The sequence below is a fragment of the Littorina saxatilis genome, linkage group LG10, assembly GCF_037325665.1.
Source record: "Littorina saxatilis isolate snail1 linkage group LG10, US_GU_Lsax_2.0, whole genome shotgun sequence".
Classification (NCBI taxonomy): domain Eukaryota; kingdom Metazoa; phylum Mollusca; class Gastropoda; order Littorinimorpha; family Littorinidae; genus Littorina; species Littorina saxatilis.
The window spans coordinates 942,501-963,209 of record NC_090254.1 but is presented as its reverse complement, the minus strand read 5'-3'; the positions used below and the strand labels follow the sequence as shown (position 1 = coordinate 963,209).

At 41.2% G+C, this 20,709-nt stretch overlaps 2 protein-coding genes across 2 annotated transcripts in view; one reads left to right on the top strand and one right to left on the bottom strand.

The window, feature by feature from the left end:
- Window positions 1-4,021: 4,021 nt before the first annotated feature.
- Window positions 4,022-12,431, bottom strand: LOC138979096 (uncharacterized). Its single transcript, XM_070351907.1, has 2 exons — window positions 12,350-12,431; window positions 4,022-4,746 (listed from the first exon to the last, which is right to left on the bottom strand). The coding sequence occupies exons 1-2, from the start codon at window positions 12,429-12,431 to the stop codon at window positions 4,022-4,024; spliced, it is 807 nt and encodes a 268-aa protein (XP_070208008.1).
- LOC138977924 (uncharacterized) overlaps window positions 5,486-20,709 on the top strand; it is a 188,131-nt gene continuing 172,907 nt past the window's right edge. The window contains exon 1 of the mRNA XM_070350525.1: window positions 5,486-5,639. The gene's annotated coding sequence lies outside the window, so the exon portion shown is untranslated. The remainder of the gene's footprint in view (window positions 5,640-20,709) is intronic.

Sequence of the window (20,709 nt, the reverse complement as noted above, 5' to 3'; positions counted from 1 at the left end):
CCAAAGTGTTGAAGCGAAGTTTATATGAGGCATTATGTGGGCGTAATAGAACATTTTGAGTGCTTCAGAATCGGCGTAATGCCTTAATTTTGATAACAGGTACAAATTCGTTGATACTATTTTGCAAATATTACTCAAATGAGTTTGCCATTTCAACTCTTGATCAATGGTAACACCTAATAGTCTATATTCCCTAACTTGCTGCACTTGAGTTGAGCCAACTGACTGTTGTAATAGTAGAGGACTTAACTGGTGTTTTTGTCTCGTGGTTATCACCATACTCTTTGTTTTAATCGGATGAATGATCATTGCATTAGAAACGCACCACTCAGTGATTTCATCCACACGTGTTTGAAGAGAAGAGTTGACGGATTTCAAAGATTTTTGACTGGTGTGAACAGAGAGAGAGAGAGAGAGAGAGAGAGAGAGAGAGAGAGAGAGAGAGAGAGAGAGAGAGAGAGAGAGAGAGAGAGAGAGAGAGAGAGAGAGAGAGAGCGAGAGAGAAAGGGAGAGGGACACACACACACACACACACACACACACACACACACACACACACACACACACACACAGAGAGAGAGAGAGAGAGAGAGAGAGAGAGAGAGAGACAGAGGGAGAGGGAGAGGGAGAGACAGAGAGAGACAGACACAGAGACACAGACAGAGAAAAGCAGCGACAGAGACAGAGAGTGAAAGAACGTGAGAGAGAAGGAGAGATAGCAACAGTATGAGAGAGAGAAAGAGAGAGAGAGAGAGAGAGAGACAGAAAGAGACAGAAAGAGACAGAGAGAGACAGAGAGAGAGACAGACACAGAGACAGAGAAAAGCAGCGACAGAGACAGAGAGTGAAAGAACGTGAGAGAGAGAGACATACAGACAGAGAGAGAAGGAGAGATAGCAACAGTATGAGAGAGAGAGAGAGAGACAGAGACAGAGAGACAGAGAGAGACAGAGACAGAGAGAGAGACAGACACAGAGACATAGAAAAGCAGCGACAGAGACAGAGAGAGAAAGAACGTGAGAGAGAGAGAGAGACATACAGACAGAGAGAGAAGGAGATATAGTAACAGTATGAGAGAGAGAGAGAGAGAGAGAGAGAGAGAGAGAGAGAGAGAGAGACAGAGAGAGAGAGAGAGAGAGAGAAGAGAGAGAGAGAAAGAGAGAGAGAGAGAGAGAGAGAGAGAGAGAGAGAGAGAGAGAGAGAGAGAGAGAGAGAGAGAGAGAGAGAGAGAGAGAGAGAGAGAGAGAGAGAGTTAGCAGATCCATGTCTGTTCGTAGCTCTCTTATACAATGAGGTCATATAAAGCGGCACTTGTTCGTTATACCCTCGGTGCATTAGTATTGCTTTGTTCAGCATCTCTAGTGTAAAACAATATACAGAATACTTGACTTCATATCTTTTGAAATAATGAGTTTAGCCGAACGGCGATAGAGAGAGTTTATTGTCTTTCAATTGACATCACTGCAGCAATCCCAGAGCTTTGAAACATAATTTATGTGCGGCATTATATGAGCATGGTGAAATATTTCTAAAGTTTTTCTCTCAGCAAATAGCTTTAACGTCAAAAGTGTAAAAAAAACATTCTTGAATACTTTCTTAAAATTATACTGTGAGTGTGCCTGCCACTTGAGTTCACGATTGATAATAACCTCCAACACACGGTGTTCCTGAACTTGTTCAATATGTGTTGCACCAGGAGAAAGCTTTTACATGAGCGGAGTAAACTGGTGTTTTTGTCGTGTCATAATGACCATGCTTTTTGGTTTTCGCTGGATGTATAATCATAGCATTGGAACTGCACCAGCTATTCACCACGTTTAAGCCACTTTGATGTGAGGTTTCGATTTCTTGAACCGATTTTCCACTTGAATGGAGAGAAGAATCACCAGCAACAAAATCACTTCTAATACTGCTTTCTGATACAGAGAGAGAGAGAGAGAGAGAGAGAGAGAGAGAGAGAGAGAGAGAGAGAGAGAGAGAGAGAGAGAGAGAGAGAGAGAGAGAGAGAGAGAAAGAGAGAGAGAAAGAGAGAGAGAAAGAGAGAGAGAGATAATTGGATTGAATTGAATTGAATTGAACTTTATTTAACAAGGATTACGATTTAAGGTTACTTACAATCTGTCCTTGGGACGCATAGACACACAGTGATAAAAAATAACAAAATAAACAACAAACAAAAAAATAGATATGTATATGTCGTGCCGAATTCATGAGGTAATGCTCACAAACCGTCCACCCTGTGTGTGGCTCGTGTTGTTTTCTGTTATACTGTCATCGACACTGTTAGTGTGTGAGAGAAAGAGAGAGAGAGAGAGAGAGAGAGAGAGAGAGAGAGAGAGAGAGAAAGAGAGAGAGAGAGAGAGAGAGAGAGAGAGAGAGCACACACACACACACACACACACACACACACACACACACACACACACACACACACACACACACACACAAACAAACACGTATACACACTAAACTCACTATTGCCGATTTCGCGGAATGGGCAACTTGCCCATTACGCGCAATCGGCTGCAGAATTTGCGAAATGGGCAAGTTTTAGAGGCCTTTACGCGATTTCAGCAAAACGCTGCCGATTTCGCGTATTCGGCAGCGTTTTGCCGATTACGCGAAATGGGCAAAAATATTTCCCATTTCGCGGAATCGGCAATTACGTGAATTCGGCACGACATATATATGTATATAAAAAAAAGTTAACAACAAAAGGAGGTCGTAAAACCTAAACTCGTGATGATAAAGATGACGATGATGATGATAATGATGATGATGATGCATCGATGATGATGATGATGATGATGATGATGATGATGATGATGATGATGATGATGATGATGATGATGATGATGATGATGATGATGATGATGATAAGGCATGAAGAGCATACACATGTGGTTATTCATAAAATCAAATGCATTCTATGCAGGTAATTATGCATACAAACTGATAGCAATGAAGCATGTAGCAATAGTACAACAAAACTATGTTCAGATTATAAAATGCACAGCATATTTTTGACATAATACTAAGTGTGGTAAATCGAAACACGTTAAACTACTCAGACATGAAGTGTTATTTAACACATTTTTAAAAACTTGTTAATGACTTTAAGTGCTTGAATGACGATGGAAGTGAATTCCAGACTGATGTACCCGAAAAAGCAAGACTGGTCTTATAAAGGTCAATTCGTGGAATCGGTGGGATCAACTTGACAGACCCATATATGTCGGTAGATTTTTAAATAATGATGTAATGTAAATCGGCACTTTACCGTAATACAATTTATGCATGAACATGGCCTTGTTTAACTTAAGATGCTTCTCCAGTGGAAGAAAGTTAAGCATTTTTAACTTCCCATTTGTTGAGAAATTATCCTTTACAATGAGTTTAGCCGAGCGACGATAGAGAGAGTCTAACTTTGTTCAAGTGGACATCACTGCTGCCATCCCAGAGCGTCGAAACATAATTAATGTGAGGCATTACATACAGAATACAGAATACAGAATACAGTATTTATTGAGCCAAGTGACATTAAAAAACATTTAAAGCACAAGGAATTTCGCGTAGTGTTGGTAAAATCACGCACACACACACACACACACACACACACACACACTGACACACACACACACGCCCACACACACACTGACATACACACCAACACACACGCGCCCACACTACAGCAGTCACGATCACACCATCACACGCAGGGCAGACATGAGGTAAAACAAATGACAATCATCTATTAAAAGAAAATGCACAAAGAGTGGTCTAAGATGCTGGTGGAAGGGTCTACACAGAATACAATTTTATAATCTAATGCATGGTTAGAACTAGCCCATCCTCTCCACCCACCCACTCATGAATAACTAAAATAATGCAGCTAAAGAAAATGTTGAACATTTGGAAATCAGGAATCACACATCAAAGTCCCACTCAACCCTCCCCACCACCACCACCACCACTACCTAACACTGAGTCACAGGATGTGGTGAGCTCACCGCCAGCAGGATCACCGACTGCGAAGCTGCCCAACTGAGGGATGGGATGCGTTAAGGGAGGAAACAGCTTGGGGGAAGAAAGAGGTCTGGAGACGTCGAGTGCGTGCCCCCAGGGATCGGAATCGACGACCTGAGGGCAGGCGCTCGAAGAGGGGATGGCCAGGGTGGGACTCGTCAGCCACAATTTTCTGGGCTCTGGACAGCATGCGCTTGGCATAGAGGGATGCTAGGGAGGGCAGCTCACAGCCGACGATCCTGCTAGCAGTGCGCACCACACGCTCCAGCTTGTTCTTGAGCAGCTGGGAGGTGTTGCCGTACCACACTGTGATGGAGAATGTCAAGATGCTCTCCACCACGGCCCTGTAGAACTGGACCAGGATGACCTGGCTGAGGCGGAACTTCTTGAGCTGGCGCAAGAAGTAGAGGCGTTGCCGCGCTCGCTTGACGATGGCGTCAACGTTATCATCCCAGCACAGGTCGTTGGAGATGGTGGTGCCCAAGAACTTGAAAAAGTCCACCATCTCGATGGGATCGCCGTTGATGATCAGTGGAGCCACATGGCCTTTTTTCCTGCGAAAGTCCACCACCATCTCCTTGGTCTTGGTGGCGTTCAGCAGGAGATTGTTGTTGTCGCACCACGACACCAGACAGTCGACCTCCTGGCGGTACACGGTCTCATCACCGCCGGTGATGAGACCTTCGGCTGTGGTGTCGTCAGCGAACTTCTCCAGCTGAACTGAGTCATGAGAGGCGGCAGTCGTTGGTGAAGAGGCAGTGGTGGAACATTTCCAGAGTCTTTCTGTCCGTAAATTGCTTTAACTTGGATAGGAGGAAAACGTTCTTGGCTACTTTCTTGCAAATATGCTGTAATTGTGCCTGCCACTTGAATTCACAATCAATAATTACCCCTAAAACGCGATGTTGTTGAACTTGTTCAATTGATTGCGTACCAATAGTAAGATTTAGCTTGAGTGGAGAAATCTGGTGTTTTTGTCTGGTTGCAATTACCATACTTTTTGTTTTTACTGGATGGACACGCATAGCATTGGCACTACACCAGTTATTAACATCGTTTAAAGCTGTTTGAAGGGAGGACTCTATTACTGGAACAGATTTTCCACTTGAGTGAAGAGAAGAGTCGTCAGCAAAACAATCACTTCTTACAATGTTACATTACTATCAGAAATGTGCACTGGCAGATCATTGATATACAGACAGAACAAGATCGGCCCAAGCACTGAACCTTGAGAGAGAGAGAGAGAGAGAGAGAGAGAGAGAGAGAGAGAGAGAGAGAGAGAGAGAGAGAGAGAGAGAGAGAGAGAGAGAGAGAGAGAGAGAGAGAGAGAGAGAGAGAGAGAGAGAGAGAGAGAGAGAGAGAGACAAAGTGACGAGCGCGGGCGTGCAGCGGGCGTGCAGCGGGCGATATAAAGGTGAGCGCGGTACCAGACTCGTTCTTACTCTTCCAGGCCGCGCCATCGCCCTGTCTCCCTACGCTCGCGCTGCTAGCCGCAAAATGGTATCACTCAACCCTCTGTGATACGAGTTAGCGGTTCGTGATACGACTCAATTCTCAGTGATACTACTGACTCAGCGGTCAATCATCACCAAGAGTTCGTCATAACTGTACAGGTCAGTGCTGCAATTTGTCTTGATATTTTGTTGTTTTACTTGATTTTGTTTGTTCATTGGACTTATGCCTATTTCAGGAAAAGTGAAAAAAGGTGGTTTCGGATTGAAAGCACATTTTGGTTTGAATCGGAACCCCTACCTCAATGGTAGAAATGCTTATGTTTGAGCCAGATAAAAACAGTCGTGCTTCATATGATCTCCTGTTAATTTAGAGAACAAGGAATCACCCGGACCATGGCTTATATATATATAGTGATAGCGATTTTTGTCGTGCAACCTCTCCGAACGGACACACATTCCGTGGTTGCTGGCATTGTTTTAATCGCTCTTTTTTTTACGTCTATTCTACTTTTTACGTCTATTCTACTTTTTACGTCTACTCTACTTTTGTTGTTGTCGGTGTTGTTTTGTTGATTGTGTTGTTTTTATTACGGGGGAGGAGGGAAGGGAGTATCACGTGACTCGTGTGAAAGAAGTTATCCATGGAATAGTGCGCCACATGAAACAGCCACAACAATCACGATTGAAATATAACTGGTATCATTTTTTAGCTGGAGTACACAAACACATTGCTGCATGTGTGTGTATGTGTGCATAATTTACAAGTAAAAAGGCATTTTTTGCAGACAGTTTACAGTGAGTACGGCTCGAAAAAGAAACCGGGCTTGGTTTCATAAAATTGGTTGTATTATTGTTGTTTTAATAGCGTCTATAAACAGCCCTGATTTAGGACGGTTCATCTGCTTTGTGTTGATTTGGCATCAGACAGCAATTTGCTAGATCATTCTAAAACTATTCAAAAATATACATTAATTGTCTACACGTCTGTCTCTACCGGATGTAAACCTATTCATGTTGATGATGTTGGTAGCATGCGAATGTCCCCAATCAGTCGCCAATCACTTCATTCTCTTACAGGCTGTCAATTCATTATTGAAAATTAGTATTTCGCTTGTACTGACTGTAAAGTTAACAGCACAGAGCTGTTTCTGGTAGGTAGAAAAAGAAGACTTTTTTCTCTACTAACACAACCAATACAATAACTGTATCTCGTCATCCCTTTTCACAGTTTCACAATGACCGCACGAGACATCGGGGCTCAAAAACCTTGTGCAAAATGCAGTGTCAAACCAACTGCAGTAAAGACAGCTTTGCGTACTGTTTTGTGATCGATGAGTATGTTTTGTTAGTTCCAGTGGACGAGTACAAACCAACAATTGTAAAGACAGTAATTCTGTTCGAGCTATAACATACAACTTTTTTTTTGATTGGGATTTCCCGCGAAATGTGCTGAGGTTGTTGTATTATTGATCTATTTGGCTTATAGTGCTACAGGGAATCCGGGTTAGTTTCATACACAGTTTATACTATGAGAAAGCCAGATGTATCAGGATATGAAAATACAGTTGTATGTTCACATGTTGCTAGGGATGCTGATGTATGTTGACATGTTGCTAGGGATGCTGATGTCATTTGCTTCTTACTGGACATAGCCTTACTGGAATCAATATTTTGAATTATTCACAAACATCATGTTCAGATAGAGCACTCAATACCTTTACATTGATGTGCCGTGCCTTAAGTATTTTATGAACATGTACACCTCTGTTGATTTCAGGGTCAACATTCTCAATAATGTATAAACAATCTCTACAGTATTGACCAATGTATGAACTGATAAAACAAAACGAACCACTTGTTCCTCTTACCATATTAAGGAACGCATTAAACGAACCACTTGTTCCTCTTACCATATTAAGGAACGCATTAAACGAACCACTTGTTCCTCTTACCATATTAAGGAATGTATAAACAAGCACAACACACACAAACCGATTCACTTCTCCCTCATTCCCTGTACCACATTAAGCAATTTATGAACAAACAAAACGACACGCATACAACCAATAACTCTTCATATATTAAAATACCTATACCTATAAAATACCTCATACCAATAAAATACCTATACCTATAAGATACCTCATACCTATAAAATACCTCATACCTATAAAATACCTCATACCTATAAAATACCTATACCTATAAAATACCTCATACCTATAAAATACCTCATACCTATAAAATACCTATACCTATAAAATACCTATACCTATAACATACCTCATACCTATAAAATACCTATAAAATACCTATACCTATAAAATACCTATACCTATACAATACCTATACCTATAAAATACCTATACCTATAACATACCTCATACCTACCAATGTATGAACACGTAAAACAAGACGACACGGATAACACGCACACGTATCGTGCATTAACCACACCAAGATCTTGGTTTATTTGTTGAATATTTGTGTGTGCATGTTTGTTAAATCTGTTCTGGCTCGTGAATGAGCACAGTTTGATAACGATGAAACATCACTTACATCAGTGTAAACGAGTTTGGCGCGTTTCCTACGACGGCTATACTGTAGTGACGATAGATATTGGTTGTAGCTACACGCAAAGTTGACTACAGACAGCTATTATGGTATCACATTCTCGTCTTTGTCTTGTTTTGTTTTGTATTGTCTTGTTTTGTTTTGTTTTGCTAATATAAGATCAGTTTGTTCAATTCGCATGCACTTATTTCCTGGAACATCCGTACGATTTCAACCTAAAAACAAGTCGCGTAAGGCGAAAATACAACATTTAGTCAAGTAGCTGTCGAACTCACAGAATGAAACTGAACGCAATGCCATTTTTCAGCAAGACCGTATACTCGTAGCATCGTCAGTCCACCGCTCATGGCAAAGGCAGTGAAATTGACAAGAAGAGCGGGGTAGTAGTTGCGCTAAGAAGGATAGCACGCTTTTCTGTACCTCTCTTTGTTTTAACTTTCTGAGCGTGTTTTTAATCCAAACATATCATATCTATATGTTTTTGGAATCAGGAACCAACAAGGAATAAGATGAAAGTGTTTTTAAATTGATTTCGACAATTTAATTTTGATAATAATTTTTATATATTTAATTTTCAGAGCTTGTTTTTAATCCAAATATAACATATTTATATGTTTTGGGAATCAGAATATGATGGAAAATAAGATGAACGTAAATTTGGATCGTTTTATAAATTTTTATTTTTTTTTTACAATTTTCAGATTTTTAATGACCAAAGTCATTAATTAATTTGTAAGCCACCAAGCTGAAATGCAATAACGAAGTCCGGGCTTTGTCGAAAATTACTTGACCAAAATTTCAACCAATTTGGTTGAAAAATGAGGGCGTGACAGTGCCGCCTCAACTTTCACGAAAAGCCGGATATGACGTCATCAACGACATTTATCAAAAACATGAAAAAAAAGTTCGGGGATTTCATACCCAGGAACTCTCATGTCAAATTTCATAAAGATCGGTCCAGTAGTTTAGTCTGAATCGCTCTACACACACACACACAGACAGACAGACACACACACACACACACACACACACACACACACGCACATACACCACGACCCTCGTCTCGATTCCCCCCTCTACGTTAAAACATTTAGTCAAAACTTGACTAAATGCAAAAAATTACACAGTGCAGAACAGAATCCACACAATCACATAATGATATACAAAACAAGTTAAACAATTGACAGAGAGAGAAAGAGAGAGAGATGGATGGATTTTTTATTGTTCTAATCAATGAGTTGATTTTGACAATTTTCAGACAAATGAAATTGGTGCATAAAACGAAATTAATAAGGGTGTGATACAGTGGGCTTTAAACATAGCCTACACATGCAAATAAGTGAGGCAAAATAAAGAAAGAGCCTGCCAAATGTTGAGACATAATCATGAAAACATAGCTTGGAAAGATAATATAACTTAAGCAAACATTGTCAAACGGCACCAAGACACATACACAGATATACACGTACAGACACGGACACACACACACACACACACACACACACACACACACACACACACACACACACACACACACACACACATACAGATACACACGTGTGTGGGCACACACACAGCAAATTATTAACAGCTATTGTGTTTTCAGCGTAGCAATAGGGTCCGATATTTAGACGAGACAAGTATAATGCCGACGAGTCGAAGACGAGTCGCATTATACTTGTTCGAGTCTAAATATCGGACCCTATTGCTACGCTGAAAATACAATAGCGATTATATAGCTGTTCTGACCTTGATTTGTTGTTCCAAATTTACAAAATGTCGATAGCATACCCTTTTCTGCTAACTTCCCGATGAAACAGGACTAAGCCAATTATTTTCTGTCCAAAAACACCACAAAATGCCCAAAGTCGAAAGATGTAGTACAAACAGGGGAGTAAAACAGAACAGCCGTTTTTGTGTGTCTGTGTGAGCTTTCGTCTTCAGCAGTATCCGGGCAGAAAGGACAGTCACGACTGGTGTCAGAGTGAGAGTAACGATGTCGATGGGCATTGAATGGGGAGACCCCCAGTCTAAATCTGGACAAAGCAACTTTATAAAGGCTCACATGAATCATATCCAGATATTCTTCGTGCCCAATACAACTTTTGAAACTGTGGTAAAATTCAAGGCGCGTACTTTCTGACAGACGTGTAAACCATTCCTGTGAAAACTGGTGTCTCGTTGTCTCCTTCAGGTCTCCCAGAAACAACTTTTCATCTGCCACCCCAGCACACAACCAAACGAAACCATATCCAGACTTGCACAAAAGGTCTTTGACATGTGTGACCCAGTTTGTTTGCCCTCTGTCGTGATTGTTCAAAAGAGACAGGTAAGCCATCTTTGAGAGTCGAGAGCATAGTTATTTTAACAGCCGAAACCAGTATTGCACACATTTTGCAGCAGAAAGAGAGAGAGCGAGAGAGAGAGAGAGAGAGAGAGAGAGAGAGAGAGAGAGAGAGAGAGAGAGAGAGAGAGAGAGAGAGAGAGAGAGCGAGAGAGAGAGAGACAGACAGACAGACAGGCAGACAGACAGACAGACAGACAGACAGACAGACGGACACAGAGATATAGTGAGAGAGATAGATAGATATATAGAGGGGGATCGGGAGAAGGGAGAGAGTTAGGGAAGGCGTGTCTTGCTCTTGAGCGCCCAGACAGTTCCACAGCGCGTGGGGCGAGAGAGGGGGGGAGGAGACACCAAGTTGAGGAGCGCGGACCCCTGGACCCAATCTGTCCCCGTCACAAAGGGAAGACTGTTGAAATCTTACTCGAGACAGTCGGGGCTGGCGCTCTGATTGTTATGCATGGCATCTTGCTTTAAACGTTGTTCACCCAGCATTCAAGGCAAGGGGACTTTACATCTTGTCAGCTCAATCTGTCGCTTAGACTGCGCTTCAGTTACCCCCCCCCCCCCCAGTCCCACCCCACTCTCCGTGACATGTTGCCAGTTGTTCAAAGAGAAAGAATGTTCCGAGACTTGAGCCCCCTGTGCTGACGTTTGAGGTCACAGAGTTGTAGTCATTGTACAGATGCACACCACAGTTTTCACAGCGTGTTTTCATGAAACTACAGTCAGAGATGCAATATTTAGCTTCACAGCGTGTTTTCATGAAACTACAGTCAGAGATGCAATATTTAGCTTCACAGCGTGTTTTCATGAAACTACAGTCAGAGATGCAATATTTAGCTTCACAGCGTGTTTTTATGAAACTGCAGTCAGAGATGCAATATCTAGCGTGTTTTCATGAAACTACCGTCAGAGATGCAATATTTGGTTTCACACCGTGTGTTTATGAAACTGGATTCAGATATGCACTATTTAGTTTCACATCCTGTGATGTTGAAGCGGCGACATTTGACAACATGGAAACGTTAGCTATTTGCCAACACAAAAAATATAAAAATAACTTCCCTTCTCCATTGGTTGAAATGTTTTATAATTGTATTGTTTGAAAGCTTTCATATTGACAGTTGTGGGCGATGGGAATTGTCTTTAAGGAATCGACTTGAAGGGTAGGGAAATGTGTGATTAGACATCTCTGGGGATGAACAACCGATTTCTTGCTTTAACATTTAATGGAGCTCTGACAGAAATGTTTTCAGATAGACTGGGAATTCAGACGAGGGTTATGTTTAATGTGTGCGGGTATGTCCGTGTAAGAGAGATTCCAGTAAACTTTACATGTGAAATCTGCCGGAAATTATATCCCGGACGATGATTTTATTTATTCGATAAGTGACTTTGATGACGTCAAATTCGGCTTTTTACAGAAGTTGAGGCGGCACTGTGTCAACCGCAGTTTTTAATCAAATTGATTGAAAGCCAAACAATATTTCATTCAGTCCGGTCTACGGGATTACATTTCGGGAGCTTAAACATGAACTAGTTATTGTGTTTGTTAAGGTTGTAATGACAATCGAATTTGTACTACTAGATTTAAACACGTTTATTCTCTAAGATCTCCTGGATCCAAACATATACACATTATGTTGTGTTCGGCTTAAAAACGAGTGAAAGAATGCAAATAAGTTTAATTTGGCTTGCGTTACCAAGACAATGTGTCAGTGTTAGCGCTATGTCCGAACACATGCATTGCGTTTTGTTTCCTTTTGTAAGGTCAAGAATTTGACTAAATGTATTGGTTTTGCATTACTGGACTTGTTTGTGTATCCTTCTTCTTCTTCGTCTTCTTCTTCTTTTTTTATTTTTTTCTTCTTCTTGACACGACAAGACGTGTTTATCGCAAACATTTGCAATATAACTTGCCGATAAGCAAGAAAGGCAACCGGTCAACCTGTCAACTCGCCCCCTCCCATCTCGCCCCCTCCTATCTCGCCCCCTCCCATCTCGCCCCCTCCCATCTCGCCCCCTCCCATCTCGCCCCCTCCCATCTCGCCCCCTCCCATCTCGCCCCCTCCCATCTCGCCCCCTCCCATCTCGCCCCCTCCCATCTCGCCCCCTCCCATCTCGCCCCCTCCCATCTCGCCCCCTCCTATCTCGCCCCCTCCCATCTCGCCCCTTTATGTTCCATGAAGTCATGCTCAACTGTTTGTCAGAACATGTTTTACAAAAATCCTACTTTTATTAGTGAGTATTTCTACGCACATACCCTCCCAGAGGGAGGCTCATGGCGTTTACAATATGCCGTGTGAGATGGAATTTTTTACACAATATATCACGCATTCACATCGGCCAGTAAATCTCAAGCGTGTTAGGCGAGTATATACTTTTACGGCCTATTATTCCAAGTCACACGGGTATTTGGTGGACATTTTTATATATGTCTATACAATTTTGCCAGGAAAGACCCTCTTGTCAATCGTGGGATCTTTAACGTGCACACCCCAATGTAGTGTACACGGGACCTCGGTTTTTCGTCTCATCCGAAAGACTAGCACTTGAACCCACCACCTAGGTTAGGAAAGGGGGGAGAAAATAGCGGCCTGACCCAGGGTCGAACGCGCAACCTCTCGATTCCGAGCGCAAGTGCGTTACCACTCGGCCACCCAGACTTCTACCTGAGATTAACACAAATCATACTTCTACCTGAGATTAACACAAATCATACTTCTACGGTACCTGAGTTTTTCAGTTGTTCAGTTTCATACAAAGCTTTCCAATTTAGGATTGATAAAACAATTAAAGCTACATTTCTGCTGATAATCTAGATCTAATCCAGGTAACGGAGATAAAACAGAAAGTGTTATTGAATATTTCCGATAATTGTCCTTATAAATTGGTTAATTCTGATGATTGGGGCGAAATAACACTCATGCAAAATCGTGAGGTAATTGGGTGCATGATTTGAGGGGGCGAGATAGAAGGGGGCGAGATAGAAGGGGGCGAGATAAAAGGGGGCGAGATAGGAGGGGCGAGATAGGGGGCGAGACGGAACGTCTGGTTTCGACGTTTTCGCGGGTTCGCGCTGTTTGCGATCTTCAAAGTGTGATCGATCACTCGGGATCTTGCATAGAGTGTTTACAGCCGCCATTCAACACGAATCATCCTCTTAAATAAGATAACCAAACAACAAAAAACAAAAATAGCAGGCCACTCCTCCTCCAAAGAAAAGCCAATCGCATGAAAACATCAAGCTGATGTTCCGTATTGTCCCTCACCATTCCAACAAGGTAGGTTCAAAATTCTCAGTTACAACGAGGAAGATCAGAAGAATATTTGTAACTTTGGTTGTTATTTTTTTCAAAATTGTCTTCATTTTCTGAACTCTTAATTCTTGTGTATGTTTAATTCATTCCTAAGGTTTTGAGTTGTGTGTTGAAAATCCAAGGTACCACACGGTTGCAAATTATCGAGTACTTCCAGTGAACGATTTCCCAGAATTAACACATTCTATTTTCAGTAACATCGGCTTGTGGGAAAAGCCCAATAGCCGATTATATCACCGCGCGTCGACTGCATGTAATGGTCGCAGACTACTTCTAATTATAACATAATTCTGACTAAAGCGATAAGTGACTATGAGGTCACACGTCTACCCTTAGAACATGAAGTGTTGTTGACAGTATGATTGACTTAAACCGCCAAAAGAGTGACTAAAACTAAATGATATTTCACATGTTTTCCATTAGCGAGTTTATTTGGAATCTTAGCTAACAGGGCATATTGTTCATCGTACCCAATTCGTTTATATCTGTCGCGCTGGCAGGATGATCTAGCGTGTGAAAGAGAGCGACCACAAGTTTGGAAAAAGGCAAGAACTCCTGTTTTTCCAATGGTGTTTTTGCTGGGGTGCTGCTGCCGATACGCAATAAATCTGAAACTACACGGAGCTGCTTCTCCAAATTACACAGGACGATGACAAAGACCCTCTTCTGTATGCGTGCCAATGCTTGAAGAAAACAGAACTTGAGAATGGACGGTTTAACGCTTCTCCGTTAACAATTTGTGAACGTTGGTAAAGCCACAGAGACAAATGTGACATGCATGTAACGGTGTATGCGCAGCAAGTGATTGTGCCACAGAGACAAATGTGACCTGCATGTAACGGTGTATGCGCAGCAAGTGATTGTGCCACAGAGACAAATGTGACATGCATGTAACGGTGTATGCGCAGCAAGTGATTGTGCCACTACATGTGTGCCACGCTTTAGAAACATAGACCCGCTAAGTCGGTAGCGACGCTGGCCTAAAACCAGTTTATTGGCATCGGTATGTCCGGTTCGACCCCCCACCCCCTCCCGTTTCGCGAGGGATTTATTTCCCAGAGGCTTTTTTTCTACAGACTCAACTTGGTGTCCAAACACCCCCGTGTGCACATGCGCACGATACAGATCTCAAGCTCACAGCGAAGCCGACGGTCTCAGGGCTTAGAAAACACGAATACACGCATGCAGAAAAATGCAAAAAAACAATAGGGATAGCAGCCTGAATGTCCTTGGGGACACTAAGATACACCGCATGCCACATAGCAACAATACCAGGGTCACAGCAACCCTGTCTTGACAACAACAACATTGCAATGATATCAAAAAGCAAGTACAGAAAAAGTATGGGTTATAAGGAAATCGTTACACTATGAAAGGGAAACAAACATACATGGAGTGCACTTTCCCTCACACAAGCAGAACGTTGGTTGTCATGTTAATTGAGCGCCATTTTGTCCAACAAGGAAGGGAGGTGATGCCATCAGCGTAACTCCACGACCTTTGACCTTTGTCCATCAGGCCGTGAGGGGACACACTTCCCGTATCACTACACAACGCTTCCGGCGCCTGGCGACTTTTGCAGTTAATGAAATAAAGTCCAGCTCATTCCACAAGGCAGCATTTTGATGCGCAAACAATGATGCTTGTCAACAACAAAAATCGGTTGTCGCCCGCCCTCAGTGTCATTTTCTCTGCCACTGCTTCTAAGGCATCAAAACAAGGTTACGTTTATGAAACGGCTAATTCGTGACAAAATGAAACATTCTTCATTGATATATAACTTCATTTTGAAATGTTAGCAGTCTCTCTGTTTCGGATTCACTTGGTGAAATCGTGGCATCGTATTACCAAATATAAAGCGTGAATTATGTTTTCGTTTCTGTTTAAAATTGAGTCATCGTCTTACCAGATATTGAGCGTTTATTATTTGTCCGTTTCTTGCTTAAATCGTTTCATCGTCTTACCAAATATTGAGCGTGAAATATGTGTCCGCTTTATGGTGAATTCGTGACGTCATCTTACCAAATAGTAAGCGTGAATTAATTGTCCGTTCATTGGTGAAATCTTGGCATCGTCTTACTAAACATTAAGCGTGAATTTTGTTTCGTTTTTATTTAGAATTGTGGCAACGTCTATGCGAATATTAAGCGTGAATGTTTGTTGTGTTCCTGTTTAAAATAGTGGCATCGTCTTACCAAATTATTAGGCGTGATTTATGTATACGTTTCTCGGTGAAATCGTGGCATTGTCTTACCAATTAATATTGAGCGTGAATCAATTTTTCTTTTTCTGGTGAAATCGTAGGACCGTCTTAGCAAATATTTAGTGGGAATTATTTGTCTGTTTCGTTATGAAATCGTGACGTCATCTTACCAAATAGTAAGCATGAATTATTTGTGCGTTTTTTTGTTGAAACCGTTGCATCGTATTACCAAATATTAAGCGTGAACTACTTTTGTCGTTGTTGTTGAAAATCGTGGCAACGTCTAAGATAATATTAAGCGTGATTTTTTTTTCTTTTAAATCGTGGCACCGTCTTACCAAATTGTTAGGCGTGAATTATGTATCCTTTTATTGGTAACATCGCGACATCGTCTCACCAAATATTGAGCATGAATCTGTTGTGTGTTTCTGAGTTATATCGTGACATTGTCTTAGGAAATATTTAGTAGGAATTATCTGTCCGTGTATGGTTAAATCGTGGCATCGTCTTACCAAATGTTAAGCGTGAATTAATGCTCCGTTTCGTTTTGAAATCGTGACGTCATCTTACCAAATAGTAAGCATGAATCATGTGTGCGTTTGTTTGTTGAAACCGTTGCATCGTATTACCAAATATTGAGCGTGAATTATTTGTCCGTCTGTTTGTAAAATAGTGACGTCATGTTACCAAAGATTAAATATGAATTATGTGTGCGTTTCTTGAAGAAATAGTGACGTCGTTTTACAAAATATTAAGCGTGAACACAAGTGAATGAAATACTACAAGTAGACATCACTGTTCATTGGCTTTATCGACGCCCGTTTTTAACCGTTTGCTTCCCTTCCTTTGATAAACCGTCCATAGATCGTCGTTCTCCCGAACTAACTTCTTAGTGTGTCATCGAGAATAGAGGGTTTTGGGTAGGGAAATCCTTTCATGCAATGACGTCAGCGCCTTTCGGCGATTGGTCAATGCGCTTCGTAGCAATAACGTCGGTCACGCTTGAAATTATCGCTACTTCATATTGCTTTCCAAACTTTTACGAAGTGACCGGGAGCATAGGGTCAGTTATTAAATGAACTTGCCTCGAACAGTGAGACAAAGATATAACAATACACAAATACGAACGGAGATACTCGGAAACTTGAGTCGTCGCCACGCTCGAGAACTCAAGTGTAATATTTAAAGTTAAAATCTCCCTCGCCTAGAGTGCGACAGTATAGCTCAGATGGTAAACGTTTTTGATTTAATGAATCGAAATAATCAAAAGGTTGCATCGTTAGTGAGTACTTCCAGCGGAACAATAATGTTCCACGATTTTCCCATTATATTTTGTTTAATAACCTACGGCTTTGGTGAAAATGTAATGCCCTATAGGTAACACCGCGACTATATGTAATGATGAGACAAGAAAACGTACAAATCACAAATACGAACGGGGAAAGCGACTAGTCGACAAATGCTAAAGTATTAGTTTTCACACATTTGGATCGTGAGCCTCCGTGGCGGGGTGGCAATACGTTTGCCTGCATATCCGGCGCGGTCTCGAGATCGAGTCCCATAAATGGCAAGTAAAACATTTGTTTTCAATGTGTTAACTTTTTTCTTGTTTTCCTAACTCTATATACTTGTATTTTGTTCTTCTTGATTTGTCCCAAAGGTTATGAGTCGTGTATTCAACATCGAATATAGAGCGTGAGTATCCACTGAGACTGTGCGAGTGACTTCTCCTCACACAAAGGTTTTGAGTCGTGTATTGAACATCAAATATAGAGCGTGAGTATCCACTGAGACTGTGCGAGTGACTTCTCCTCACACAAAGGTTTTGAGTCGTGTATTGAACATCAAATATAGAGCGTGAGTATCCACTGAGACTGTGCGAGTGACTTCTCCTCACACAAAGGCTGCACTCTCCCGAGTATACATAACATATTCTGGATCTGGATCTGGATCTTTTACGTTGCAGGGACCACTGTTGGTCATCTTCGCAATTATGCTAGTTTTATTTCGTAAAATCCATGTAACGGATATGTACTGTGTTGTTGTTGAAAGTAGAGGTAGCATGCTGAGTCTCAGTGAATATCAAAAATAATGGTCGAAGTTAGCGGAGATCGTTATTTTTGATATTAACGGAGACGAGGTGTGTAACCCATGTATTCATCCTTTCTTCAGTTTTCAAAGAAATAGGTGTTTTGTGCCACAGTCCGATCGAGTTCTAATCACTCTGCCAGTCTACCTGCCACAGTCCGATCGAGTTCTAATCACTCTGCCAGTCTACCTGCCACAGTCCGATCGAGTTCTAATCACTCTGCCAGTCTTCTTGCGCAATTGTATGATTAATGAGCAGTTGAAGAGTTCCGTGAAAATAATTCAGTTCTGCTAACACGTTACACCAGTTTATTTGTGTTGGAATCGAATCAAGTTCACAGTTATGCCGTGTATCTGCTGAGGCGATAAATGCAGATACATGTTTTGGTATCACTAAGGAAATATTTCTTCTGTCGTATTCAGTAGCCGACAAACGTTTGCCCCTGCGTTCCAACATGAAATACTGTATGAAGTTCGGTTTTTTGAGGCAAGACAGCATTTGGAACCGCTTCATTTTCTTAAAATTCAAGGATGTGTGCATTTACTTGCGTGTGTTTTGTTTATGAAATGAAATATAGTTGATAATTGACCGACAAATTGCAGTTTATTTGTCGAAGTGGCCAATGAGTCGAAATCTGGAAGGGATACAACTCTAGTCTCCACACAAAGTATGAGAGTTACTTCCCTTGACACCTTCGCGCCGATGGTTCAGTTGTACAAGGTAGATTTCGATTCAGAAAACAGCTGAACTCATGGACTTTATACTGGATTTTGGTTGTTCAATCCCGCAGTTGTTAGTTTGAATGTGGTATGTTTGTGTTGTCTGCTCCAGAGATGTATATTTTGTACATTTGAGCATTTGGAACTTTTCAGTCGCTAGAAGTAGTACCCACAAAGGAGCTTCTTAACCCATGAGCTATCGTGGATTCAGGCTTGTTGGGAGGTTATTTTTTGGGTTGTTTGGTGTTTACCGAAAAATGAACACCTCTTCCAGTGTACAGAAGGAAAGAAGCGGAGGGGGGAATACATGTCCGTTAATTGGTGATATCGTGGCATCATTCTACCAAATATCTTAACCGTGAATTATTTGTGCATTTCAAGGTGAAATAGTGACGTCGTCTTACCAAATATTAAGTGTGAATTATTTTTTCGTTTCTTTGTGAAATCTTGGCATCGTCTTAATACATATTAAGCGTGAATTAGTTGTCTTTTTCTCTGTAAAAAGGTGGCAACGCCTTACCAAATATTAACCGTAAGATTAACCGTAAGAAATGAGTGCGTTTCTTTGTGATATTGTGGCCATCGTCTTACCAAATATTAAGCGTGCGTTATTTGTGCCTTTCGTGGTGAAACCGTGGCAATGTCTTTCCAAATAGTAACCGTAAATAATGTGTGCGTTTCTTGGTGAATAAACAGATGTGTGTATTTTCAGACAAGTTATGAATACCCAGGTGTGTGTGTGTGTGTGTGTGTGTGTGTGTGTGTGTGTGTGTGTGTGTGTGTGTGTGTGTGTGTGTGTGTGTGTGTGTGTGTGTGTGTGTGTGTGTGTGTGTTCAGACAAGCAATGAAAAAACAGGTGTGTTTATTTACAGACAAATTATGAATACCCAGGTGTGTGGGTGTGTTCAGGCAGGTGTAACACATCAATCACGCTTCACAGAGACCGCGTCGCAACGTCAGCACAGGGCAGCGGTTCAGGCGGAACGTCTTGTAGAACTAATCAATCACATCTAGATTATAATGAACTGGAGGGTTGGGGCACGGGGGGTGTTTGTCTTGTTAAAATAATCAATGGCATCTAGATTTTAATGACCGGAAGTGTGCCTGGGTGGGTTTGTGCGGGTGGTGCTTCTGGGCTTTGTACCTGTGTGCGTGTCTATTGTAAAACTTAACATGAGTAATATCTTAACATGAGTAATATCTTAACATGAGTAATATCTTAACATGAGTAATATCTTAACATGAGTAATATCTTAACATGAGTAATATCTTAACATGAGTAATATCTTAACATGAGTAATATCTTAACATGAGTAATATCTTAACATGAGTAATATCTTAACATGAGTAATATCTTAACATGAGTAATATCTTAACATGAGTAATATCTTAACATGAGTAATATCTTAACATGAGTAACATCTTGCTTTTAGGGGTCCTGATTTGGCCTATATGGTCCGCTGGACCCAAAAAGCAAAAACTACCTAACTAACTAACTATACCTTGCTTTCTATCCGTTTGAGTACCTGTTATTAAACGTAACATGAGTCATACCTTTCTTTCCGATCCGTTTGAGTACCTGTTATTAAACGTAACACGAGTCATACCTTTCTTTCTGATCCGTTTGAGTACCTGTTATTAAACGTAACACGAGTCATACCTTTCTTTCTGATCCGTTTGAGTACCTGTTATAAAACGTAACATGAGTCATATCTTTCTTTCCTATCCGTTTGAGAACCTGTTATAAAACGTAACATGAGTCATATCTTTCTTTCCTATCCGTTTGAGTACCTGTTATTAAACGCAACACGAGTCATACCTTTCTTTCCGATCCGTTTGAGTACCTGTTATTAAACGTAACACGAGTCATACCTTTCTTTCTGATCCGTTTGAGTACCTGTTATTAAACGTAACACGAGTCATACCTTTCTTTCTGATCCGTTTGAGTACCTGTTATTAAACGTAACACGAGTCATA

What these genes read in the sequence shown, in the direction of transcription:
- LOC138979096 (XM_070351907.1), bottom strand. Translation starts at nt 12,431, where the DNA reads ATGGGAGGGGGCGAGATGGGAGGGGGCGAGATGGGAGGGGGCGAGATA. An exon ending in GGGAGGGGGCGAGTTGACAG is followed by an intron (nt 4,747 to 12,349) that starts GTTGACCGGTTG and finishes CTCATGACTCAG; the next exon opens with TTCAGCTGGAGAAGTTCGCT.